The 12,196-nt window shown below is 32.0% G+C and overlaps 1 protein-coding gene across 1 annotated transcript; it reads left to right on the forward strand.

Annotated features, from left to right (window-relative positions):
• The first annotated feature begins 1,065 nt into the window (after positions 1–1,065).
• LOC133180438 (uncharacterized) lies at positions 1,066–11,333 on the forward strand. The gene is made up of 8 exons (XM_061314965.1): positions 1,066–1,283; positions 2,217–2,323; positions 7,358–7,683; positions 7,777–7,858; positions 7,993–8,109; positions 8,715–10,703; positions 10,809–10,945; positions 11,226–11,333. Exons 1-8 carry the CDS (start codon positions 1,066–1,068, stop codon positions 11,331–11,333), a joined length of 3,084 nt encoding a protein of 1,027 aa, XP_061170949.1.
• The last annotated feature ends 863 nt before the right edge of the window (positions 11,334–12,196 follow it).

Consider the following 12,196-nt stretch of genomic DNA (forward strand, 5'->3'; position numbering starts at 1 on the left):
CATTGATAGCGCATTTTATTGTTTACCCAGCCGTTATGTCACTCATCACCGGAAGTGTTCTTGACTGTATACATATATGTTGCAAACCAATTTCGATCAGAGTCATTTTTTCCGAATTCTTTCATCTATCGAGTCAAAAATATCAAACTTGATTCTACGTTTTCCACATTGTCCGTATACAGCACCATTAAAGTACCACGCCGCGGTGATTCTTGGGTCTTCACTGAGTTTGGATATTAGGATAGCGTTATCCCGCGTCACGTCGTCAGCGACTCTCCATCCCTTTTTCAGGTCTTTTATTTCGGATCTTTTCCTCATTATGTTCGCTTTGGCTTCAGGGTTACGCATTTTGACGATTATTGGTTGAGGCTGGTCTTTTTGTCCTGATGGAATGCGGTGAATAGCCAGCACGTCAGTTTCCAATATTGCCACGCCCACTTCTCCTAATGCCTCGTTAAGCTTTTCTATTAAGTGTTCACCCTGTGTTTCGGGAAAACCATGAAATTTGATATTTGTCTTTCTAGAGTACTGTTCGTTATAGTTCGCTTTTGCAGCAGCAATTTTGACCAACTTTTCATTTTCCTCTACTCTGTTATGTACATCATTTAGCGCTAAGTCTCTTTCATTTAGTTCCCGTTTAAGCTCCGAGTTCTCTTTTTTAAGCTGTTCAATACCCTGTGATAGCTTGTGATTGTCTTGTTTTAATTGCGAAATTTGATCGTTCATTTTCTTTTCAAATTTTCCTAAATAGTTGGAGAATAGCTCATCTACGACATTTTTGATGATATCTTTAATGTCATCAACTTTGATTGATTTTTTAAGATCGTTTTTTATTTCAGTCAGTTGCGTCTGAATTGACAGCATTTCCTCTGACGTTTTTTCTGATTTCTCCTGTTTTTGACTACTGTTCTGTGGAGTCTGAGATGTTTTTTTTGAGATCGGACTGTTTGTTGACTTGCGTGAGTTAGCATTCGTGTTTCGGGTAACAACACCACTGGTCGACATAGTAAAGTATTTGTCTATTGTATTCATATAACCGGTTGAAACCTGTAACTATTTATAGCAATGACTACTCACGTCGAATGTGGATTGTTCAAAGTCTCCTTCAAAACTACACACCAGGTCTCTCAAAATCACTGTCCTAAATCCCTGGACACCCTTCACCACAAAACACCCCATCCAAACACCCAACTTCTTCAATTATGCACTATAACGGCCACTCCACCGCTCTGTCACAAAATGCGACCTATTCGCGCGGGCGCCATTACCGGAACTCACAAGATGTAAATTATACTGTTTGTGCAAATTCTTGCATTATAAAATAAATAAAAATGAGCAAAAATGTTGGTTAAAACAAGAAAAGGTTTATATACATGTACCTCAGAGAAATATAATATTTTATCAATGTACTGTACTGCTGGCTGCGCAGACAGATGTTCTCATAGGTAACGTTAGACCTAGCAGTTAAATTGTTTGTGCAACATTCCTTTGACCATCCAGACAAGTCTATCCATATTCAACAATGATTTCTTATACTACAAGCATTCAACTTACAATGGATTTGAAGTAGAACTTTCGTCGAACACAGAATCAAAGGAAGATTCATGATTCCCCGGTCCTTGTTCTTGTAGTTACTTTTATTTATCATTTATTTGTTTTTGCTTTTACTGATAAATATCATAAATATTCAGTTTTATTTAAATTAACACTATATTTAAATACAACCTTCAACCAATTGTTTATTTTAGCAAAATTACTAATTAAAAAAAATTCTGCTGTAAACGTGGAATTTTGAAAGATTTATTTGAACAATTAATAATACAAGTACATCATATTAATCTTTAAAAGCATGGACTTAAATTTGATACTGTAAAATTTTGAAAATTTAAGATATCTTAAAAGACACATTTGTATTAATATTTTATTTAAATACAAAAAATTATTTCATCTGACACACAAATCCTAAATTTATTTCAAAACATAAGTAAATAACATTATATTATTTGACATTTTTAATTAAGTAGTGTTCATAAAAGAAAACAGATGTTTAATACCAGAATTGTACCAATTTTCTAAAACATTTGCGTGCCATAGTTTGTAAAAATACTTTATTAACTTTTAAATATTTATTATATTGATAAAAACGGAAAGAAATCTACTGAGTTCCTGAATATAAATTTGGTTTCTTATTGATTCTGTCTCATTCAATCCTGTAGCAGGATAAAGAAAATGATTAGAAGACCCACAATCAACCTTTTAGTTGTCATTGGTGTCATCCTAGTATCGTGTCATGCTGCTGAGGAAGATCTTGATTATCACAGCGGTATGTGTATTTTATTATTGAATAAATCTTTTTAGGATGCATTGCCTCATGATGAAGACGGCTGTTCTTTCAAATTGAATATGTGTCAACATCTTACAGGTATTTCCTTATCCCGCTTTTATACTCTAAAAATTTAAACAAGCATATTGAAAGCCTGATTTCTATTCATTTTTGGATGACAATGCTATTAATTATTTGTTTTTTCCTCTTTAAATCAATGCAAAGACTCAGTGTTACAACAAAGTAATGATTATCATAGTTTATGACATCGTATCTCGTATTTTGAATCTCGAATGTCGAATGAGCCTTCCGAGCTTTTAAGAGGGCTGGGTGGTTGTGGCCATTTTCAGACTATATTGATCTCCTTTAGAAGAAGAGCTCCATATGAAGATATACAAAAATGATCAAATTTTAAAACTAAAATGTATGAAATTTTTCTTTGCCAAATGATAGTTCAAAGCTTAAGGTATCATATCTAAACAATTTAGTTATATCTGATGGTTAATTTATTGACCCCCCAGCTTCCTTAAACAGTAATTTAAACTATAAATATAGTTACTATTTCAGATAACGTATATTTATTGAAGATATTGTTTTATGCTCTTTTGTTTCTTTTTTATACAATTGGTACCTTTTAGTATCTTACATACTTCTAATATTGGATTTCATATTTCACTTCTTTTTTTTTTTATCAAAGAACGTTTTATAGTATAACAGATCTTCCAATAATAGAATAATCTCTGTTTTCCGTACAGAATGCTGGAGAGATTTGTTATACTTTACTTCTATTCATACAATATTACTTTACTCCGCTGTGAAATTCTCTCAACTTATCGTGTTGTTAAGATTTGATTGTTTTTTTAAGTTCTTAGATGGATCGAGGTGAAATTCTCTCAGTTTCAAACTATGTTTTCTTTACAGTGGCATGTGGTTTTGAAAAAGACAATTGTGGTTGGACATCATATAATACTCCTGTACAATTACAAACTTACGCTGTTCTTTGTGGATGGAGAGGAAATCCTGGACTTTGCAAAAGCCATGACGATTTTCAAAATGCAGTAGGATGGCAGAGAATAGATACTGCCTCATTAGAACCATATTTGAAGTGTAAGTTACCAGCTATGCAGTAGTAGAAGGATGAAGAGTGTGTGCTGAAAGCAATAATACATGTAGTTGTGGCCCGCCAAATTCACAAAATGAGCTAAACATAGTAACTAGGTTTATCCACTGCAAAATGTTATAGTTTACGAACCGTTATCTATAAGTAACGACGTTTGATACAACGCACTTTTGAAAAATTACGCACTTTGAAAAAAATTTTCAAAGTGCGTTAATTTTGGGACCACGTTAACGCACTTTGAAAAAAAAAATATTTCTTTTCAAAGTGAGTTAATATCGACCATACATGTATTAACGCACTTTGAAAAAAAAATGTACACGGCTTGGTCAATATTCTTGCAAATTTTAGGTATGATAAATAATTATTTAAACATGGTCGGATAACTTTTCGGTGATGACACCAGGATCTGAGATATAGATGTTTTAAAGATTTTTAGGAGTTGTCTTGTTTCCAAAGGTTCTCGTAACTGTTAGAAAAGGGAAATGGATCTTAGAAATAATGGAGGAATGATTATTTAATAGCACAGTTTCGTTTCTTTTTTTCTTTTCTTTTTTTAAATTTTATCCAGTCTCTAATAAGTTCGGTAGATGTAGGTGTCGATAAGTGACTTAAAGCATTGCATTTTTCTAAGGGAAAAGGGAGCAATTATGATTTTTCCATACCATGAAAATTCTCTCTCTCTCATCTTTTTTTCTATCATATTCATCTATCTATCTATTGTGAACATATATGAAACAATGGTTGACTCATTTATTTGATAGTAAGAAAATAAACCTTAGCCACATTACTCACTTGACTGAAATTTTTATCTCGTTCACTATTAATTTTTTCTCAAATAAGGTATGCAGTCAGATTACTTCTAAATCTGTAATTTGATATTATAAAAACGCAAGACATGTCAAATAGCATGTTTTAATTACCATGTAAATGCATTTTTGCTGAGGAATCATTTTGGATACATTTTGAATAAAGGCTATGCGACTCTCTTCTTTAACATAATAGGGTGCATATTTTTTTTTCAGGAAAGCTTATCTCAATTTTTATGCCTCCGGATCGAAAGATCCCGGAGGTATATTGTTTTTGTCCTGTTTGTCTGTCTGTCTGTTGTCAACTTTAACCTTGCCCATAACTTTTGATTGGTTGGAGCTATGACTTTAATATTTCACATGTGTTTTTCTTGTGACAAGACCTTTCTTTGGGTACCATCATATTTGACCTTTTGACCTTGACCTTGGAGTTTGACCCACTTTTGAAAAATTTTATGAGACTTTAACCTTGGCCATAACTTCTGAACAGTTGGTGCTTGGGGTTTCAAACTTCACATGTGTATTCTTTGTGACAAGACCTTCCTTTGAATACCAACAACTTTGACCTTTTGACCTTGACCTTGGAGTTTGACCTACTTTTGAAAAACTTTAACCTTGGCCATAATTTTTGAACAGTTGGTGCTTAGGGTTTCAAACTTCACATGTGTATTCCTTGTGACAAGACCTTCCTCTGAATATCAACCACTTTGACTCTGTGACCTTGACCTAGGAGTTTGACCTGCTTTTGAAAAACTTTAACCTTGGCCATAACTTCTGAATGGTTGGAGCTAGGGCTTTCATACTTCACATATGTAATCCTTGCGACAAGACCTTCCTTTGGATACCAACCACCACTTTGACCTTTTGACCTTGACCTAGGAGTTTGACCTAATTTTGAAAAACTTTAACCTTGGCCATAACTTTTGAATGGTTGATGCTAGGGCTTTCATACTTCACATATGTAATCCTTGTGACAAGACCTTCCTTTGGATACCAACCACTTTGACCCTTTGACCTTGACCTAGGAGTTTGACCTACTTTTGAAAAATTTAACCTTGGCCATGACTTTTGAATGGTTGGTGCTAGGGCTTTCATACTTCACATATGTAATCCTTGTGACAAGATCTTCCTTTGGATACCAACCACTTTGACCTTGACGTTTGACTTTTATTTAAAAAACTTTAACCTTCGCCATAACGTTTGAACAGTTGTATCTAGGTCTTTTAAATTTCACAGGTGTATTCCTCGAGACAAGACCTTTCTTTGGGTATCAACATTTTTTATCTTTTGGCCTGGATTTTGACTTGCATTTGAAGAAACTTTAACCTTCGCCATAAGCTGCCATACGGGGGCATCAGTGTTTCACAAACACATCTTGTTTCATCTATTTTACGTTAACTCAAATTTATTGAGAGAAATAATATCAATGTCATACCAGTTATGTAAATACATATATTTGTGTAGGAAAGATAGAGAGTTGGGCTGAGGGACTTTCTACCTGTCTTCTCCTCGTTCTCGATGAGAGTAGATCAATTCATCAGTTTTCCGGAAGAAATATAACAAATTGATGCTGTCTATTATTAAAATCTAAGTCCAGAATTTTTGTTTGCCAGTTCATCTGATAATATGGTTTACGATTTGTAAACTATGGTTTACAACTCTAAACAATAGTCTACGAATGTTAATTATAAATCATTGTTGTAAACTCTACTTTACAGATATTTAAGGCACAAAATTTTTAATTGTAATAAAAAATTATACATATGGAAAATACAGTTTAAGAGCAGAAACCCTGATTTAGTATCGGAGACACATTTTTTGTGAAACTATATTTTACGACTTTAAATCATAGTTACTTATTTAAGATATCAAGAAAAGAAATAACTTCTGCTTAAATGTATTGTCTTTTCCGATTGGTTTGGCGAGATTTTGAATTTAAAAAAAATCATCGTTAACAGTTAACAGCTAGTGTTTAGATTCATATACTATAGTGTGAAATATAGTGTCTGACAAAATCTATTATTGACAAATGCGAATCATTGTTTATCTCTCAAAACTATAGTCTACGATTAAATTATTGATAATAGTTTACGTCAGTTAAATATAAGTTATGAGTATAAATGACAGTTATCTGTAGTTTAAGATCAAAATCTTAATTAACGAGTGTAAAACATAATTTGTTAATATAATCAATATAGTTTCACGATTTGTGAAACTATGATTTTTAACTCTGAACCATCGTTTACGAATGAAGATTGTAATTTACAAAGAGTAAATGCATTGCCAAGATAAAAGATCCTCAATACTATGAATATTAACCTCTGTCCGATGACGTCTTTAGACAAGTTGAAAAATTCTGAAAGGAGGCGTAAAGCAATATACAATTCATCAATCTTAAAACCAATTCTATATTTCCGTGAAATTACTTTTTTTCTGTTAAAGGCTTTCAAATAGCCTAAATTGTTTTTGATGTATTTTTGAAGAAATCGAAGAAAACTTAATTTACATTTACATAAACTATAGTTTACGAATGCTTATCTAAGAGTATCTGTTAGGGATAGATTTTGCTTTAAATATTGATTCTCATTTGCTAAGCTGCCTACAGATAAATAAGTTGGCCTTTACACAAGGATATTAACAATCTCGTTTAAAGTCAACATTTTGTCCTTGTTTGCAAATACAACCTACTGTTCTGTCGAATATTGACTGACGTTTTTATTTATTACCTTATTTCTCACTGATTTGTCTACTGAATACTCCGTTTACCTGATGTAGACAATAGGGCTCACGGTGGGTGTTACAAGTCGACAGGAGAAGCTTTCTTCTCCATGGTATCTGATCCCTCCCCTCCTTTTGAAGTTTTCAAGGATGAGTCCGTGTAATGCTTTTCACTTCTGTTGTTTTATTACCAATATTGTACCGTCATTAATTGTATAAATAGAAGTGGTATTTTTGATAGCAGCATACATTAGTGGTATCAATTATTGTCATCATAATGTACAACATAGTACTTTCATTGTTGTTTGTTACATTAATTACACGTAATCTAATTGTGTTAGTTAGCCAAAGATATTATTTTTATTACACTATTCTATATTTATTCCATAGCGCTTGGAGCAAAGATTCCTAATTCTGTACTCGAAAGGATTCGTAAACTTGATGAAAATAATATCCTTGTCGCAGCACGAAATTACCATGACAATGACATCGTCATGCAAATAACTGACGTAGTCTCTCCAGAAATCACAATGTCAATGTGCTACCGCTGTCTCCACTATAATTATCTGGCTTTTGAAGACAACACTCTTGTTGTGGGTTATATAAAAAATTACTTCAAGCCATATGATCTGTCTGAGCATTTAAATTTCCATGAGTCACTTGTAATCAAAGTTAATAGTGCATCCGTCACTCTTCCTGTTGGAACAAAATTCAAGGTAAAGCTATCTTACGCACTCTTTGTATTAACAATACTAATTTTTGCCTTCTTATCTCCTTCTTATAAATTCTATTATTTTGTTTAATTTAAGGTGGTGTTCCGAGGAATGTTTCCAAAATCTACCTATGGATTTCTTTTAATTGATAATATAACAATCACTGACGGAATATGTGGTAAAAAAAAAAGAAGAAGATAAAATGCTACTGAATGATTAACTAAAAAAAAATTAAAATAATTTGAAATCAATGTAGAAAATAAATTGAAATAAAGTGATGTGTTTTTATTTATTGTCTCTGTTTAATTACAGAAAAGTGCGGTCCTAATGAATTCAAATGTAGTAATATAAGTGATGAGTGTATTCCATTTGACAAAGTGTGTGATCTTGAACCCGACTGTATAGGAGGAGAGGATGAAAAAAGATGCAGTATGTATATCTATTCGGTTAAGTGTATCATAATGTATACTTATATTTATATCCGTAACATTGTCTAATGATTATTTGTTTAAACACAAAACTTTACGCGTTTAAATTTTACGGATTCATAAAACTCGTAAAAATAAGTAAAAATTAGCAGCACGTAAAAAATACCTGCTATACGGTACTTTTTATTGATTACACTTGTCGGTGATACTGGTTCTTGTAACATTAGAAAGGGATTAATGAAATGAAAACATTTTAAGAAATTAACAAATATTTTTTAAGTAAAATTAAAATTATTTAAAAAAAAAAAGAATTGGAATTTTTTTAATAACATGACAAAAAAGTGGGTTGAAATATATTCATACGTAATGCGTTATACATATAAATATATGCATAACACTTGCCTTTATTTTAATATTTTTGTTGATTATAATTTGATTATAATGTTTTCAACACTCTAATGTACACATTTATCCACAAAAGTGAAACATTTGGTTTTACTCCTAATATTGAACAACGAAATCAGAAAAGATGACAATTCACCACCCTTAGCGATTATCTTATGGAAATGCTTTTACAATTTTGCCTTTCATAGAACTTTTTTCCAGACTGGAGTGTCATTAAATCATCATGCATGAAAAACGAAAGCTCAATGTTTCCAAATGAAACTCTACCACTACTAGAGAACGGTCTACAAAGAAAAGAGGATTCATGGAGGCAATTTATTCCTCTTTTAAATCAGTGTGAAAGAGAGGACCAATGTCTATCGAATTCTTCTGACACCTGTTTCTTATATTGTCCTAGTGACTGTACCTGTAATGATCTGTCTGTCAACTGCTCTTCTGACAATGTACCATCTTATGCTACTTCTATAACGTGGCATGGTCTTGTTCAAGAGAATTTGGAAATAAGCAAGGAAAGGTTCCCCAATGTTATGGCGCTTAACATTTTAAATTGTACCTTTCGATCTCTGAAAATTGGCAAATACCTGAATATTGAGAGTATTTCAATCAAATACAGCAAAATTGACTACCTTTCCATGTCTTATTTTAGTACAGATATGTTACAATACGTACATATATTTGAGAGCTCATTTCAAAGGCTTACCTTTCATCGAACAAAGGGTTATGATATTGATGAATGGTATGTTTATAAAAGCTCTCTAGTTGATAAAAATACCAATCTCGAAGGACTCTATGGGACTAACTTTAGATTATCGGAGTCTGAAAGCTTCTACGGGTTTTTGCAAGAACTGCGTTATTTGGTTGCTAACTTCAGTTTTTGTAATCTGACTGAACTACAACCTAGTTCTGTCTACGATGCCATAACACTTGATTTAAGTTACAACTTCTTAATGACATGGAAACTGATATCATACACACAAATGCTCCATTTACAGCATAATTTAATAACATCGTTAAACTACACTCTTGACAAAACACAGTCAGAGGCCCGTTTACAGTATTTGGATCTTTCTTACAATAAGATTTTTAGCATTAATAATGAAGATTTGGAGGAATTACCAAATCTCTTGTATCTTATTCTTCATGAAAATCGATTAACACATATCCAAGAAAAAGCTTTTGATAAATTAACTAAACTAATTCATTTGGATTTGTCAAATAATAATCTACGAAACCTAAACCGCGGTCATTTTCTATATCTCTCAAGATTACAATACCTCAACATTCAGAATAATGATGTTAAAGTAATTGAAGGAATGTTTGACAGTCTCATGAATATTCTTTATCTTCAAGTTGATTCATATACTCTCTGTTGTGCACAACCAAAAGCTGTCAGCAAGATTCAGTGTTTAGCTCCCGTGAACGAAATATCCTCCTGCTACAATTTGATAGATTTACATATTCTTAGGATAATCATTTGGTATATTGCTCTTCTTGCTCTATTTGGGAATATGTCTGGTATATTTTACAGACTTTATCAAGTAAAGAAAAAATCAATCACAACGTTTGACGTTTATTCTTTAAATCTGGGTCTGGCAGACTTCTTTATGGGTGTTTATCTTTACATCATAGCCGGGGCTAACATAGCGTTCAGTGGTCGTTATGGTTTCGAAGATTTCTCTTGGAGGCATAGTCCTTATTGTATCTTTGCTGGTGTCTTGGCTACTTTTTCTAGCGAGGCATCTGCTCTATTCGTTCTAATGATTACGATTGATAGAATACTTGTCGTGCGATTTCCATTTTCAATGCTCAAGAAAAGGGTCTGGATATCAAAACTCAATTCCAGCTTGGTATGGACCTTTGCTCTTTTTCTGTCTATAATACCTCTATCTGGAAGTGAATATTTTGATGACTACTATTCCAGTTCTGGGGTGTGTATTTATTTGCCTTTGTCTGTTCTACGTAAGCCTGGATGGGAATATTCCATGATCATATTTGTTGGAGCAAACTTTGTTATCTTTATTGCAATACTCTTTGGGCAATTCGTAATATTTACGGATGTTGTTCGAATGGGAAAGAAAACGGCCTTGCATTCATGCAGTCAACAAAGAAGGCGAGAAATTGGCTTAGCAAAGACTTTGATTACAGTTGCAATTACAGATATGTTTTGTTGGATTCCTATTGGATCTATAGGTTAGAATTTCTTTACATTTTAGACAATTTTGAATTGATGAAACTTACTTTAACACTAATTTATTTTTTGTTTGATGTTTTTAAATCATTCAACTAAATATTAAGGGCTTCTGACGTTCATGGGTATTGATGTAACTGTTCAAGTTTATGCATGGATTATTGTTGCTGTACTTCCAATAAACTCGGCCCTAAATCCACTCATTTACACATTTTCTGCAATCATGAGACATGGAAGCCACAGAGTAAGACCAAAGTTTCAATTTTTTAAAAATGTGTTGAAATCTACCTAAAATATATAATTAAAAACAGCTATACATTTTTATACGTACAAAATATTTCAGAATCGTACTCAGAAAAACGGCTTTACAAAGGAAAGGGGGAATAATAAACTTAATCAAAGAAATCTGGTGGGTATACTAGTATATGAATATTCCTCTAATGAAAAAATAAATAAATATTTTTCAGATTTATTTTAGCTAAATTGAGTGATGATTATTTTCGTATTTACCTTCCTTTTTACAGCCGTCCCTGACAGATGAAGAAGATTTGTCGATTCCCTCCGCAGAAACATGGAGTCAAGAAAACAAAGAACAGATAAAACCTAGTGTAAACACTATTTCAAATGAATAACTTTAGCGGTTAAAAAATGCTAGATAAAGCAAATAGCAATAATAAACTTGAAATCTAAAGGATTTATTTAACTACTAACAAAAGTATACAAAAAAGAGGTGTGTGAGTTAATGCTTGTACAAACAGTGCAGAACTATGGAATAACCAAAAAACTTTGCATATTGTCAGTTTATTTTGTTGCATTGTTCATGACAGAAATAATTGGAAGTGTTTGTTTTTTTTAAATAGAATGACCTAGCTTCTAATAGTATCTATTTTTTGATGATGTAATGTATAACAAACCCAAGAGCAAAGTAAGCACAGTTTTCCTTCTTAATGATTTTTAAAGGGCTTTGAAGATCGATTAATAAAAGAAAATTAACTACAAAAAGTCTTTTCGGATTGCATTTATGTACAGATACACTATATTAAACTTAAGAACATTACACTCTGTGTATTACGATACGGTATAGACCAGTTAGAACCTTTTAAAATAGTTTTGAATTCGATACAACAATTGTTGAATTTTTTAAGACGAATTTTACTCGTTATATCAATTTTCTATTCAAAATAACTAAATTAATCTATTACAACAAATTTGTTGAATTCTAAAACTTGTTATGTCGAATTAAATTCGTTAAAACTAATTCGACAATTTATTATTGAATTCATTTTTTTATAGACTGTGGAACCCATTTAGGAACTATCAAAAAATATTTTTTGAATTCGATATAACGAATTGTCAAATTTGTATTAACGAATTTAATTCGTTGTAACAATTTCTTTGAATTCGTTGTAATGACTTTTATTTGTTATAACAGATTTGTTGTATTCGTTATTACGAATTCAAAAAATTGTTATGACAGATTTAATTCATTTAAACG

The sequence above is a fragment of the Saccostrea echinata genome, unplaced genomic scaffold (assembly GCF_033153115.1).
Source record: "Saccostrea echinata isolate AGI-Se365-2 ecotype Australia unplaced genomic scaffold, CSIRO_AGI_Sech_v1 ptg000006l, whole genome shotgun sequence".
In the NCBI taxonomy this organism is placed as follows: Eukaryota; Metazoa; Mollusca; class Bivalvia; order Ostreida; family Ostreidae; genus Saccostrea; species Saccostrea echinata.

Excerpts from the sequence above, each read along its gene's own strand:
- LOC133180438 (XM_061314965.1), top strand. The coding sequence starts at position 1,066 with ATGACTACTCACGTCGAATGTGGATTGTTCAAAGTCTCCTTCAAAACT. Across the intron at positions 2,324-7,357 it reads AGATCTTGATTATCACAGCG|CGCTTGGAGCAAAGATTCCT; the intron begins GTATGTGTATTT and ends TTTATTCCATAG. Across the intron at positions 10,704-10,808 it reads GATTCCTATTGGATCTATAG|GGCTTCTGACGTTCATGGGT; the intron begins GTTAGAATTTCT and ends CTAAATATTAAG.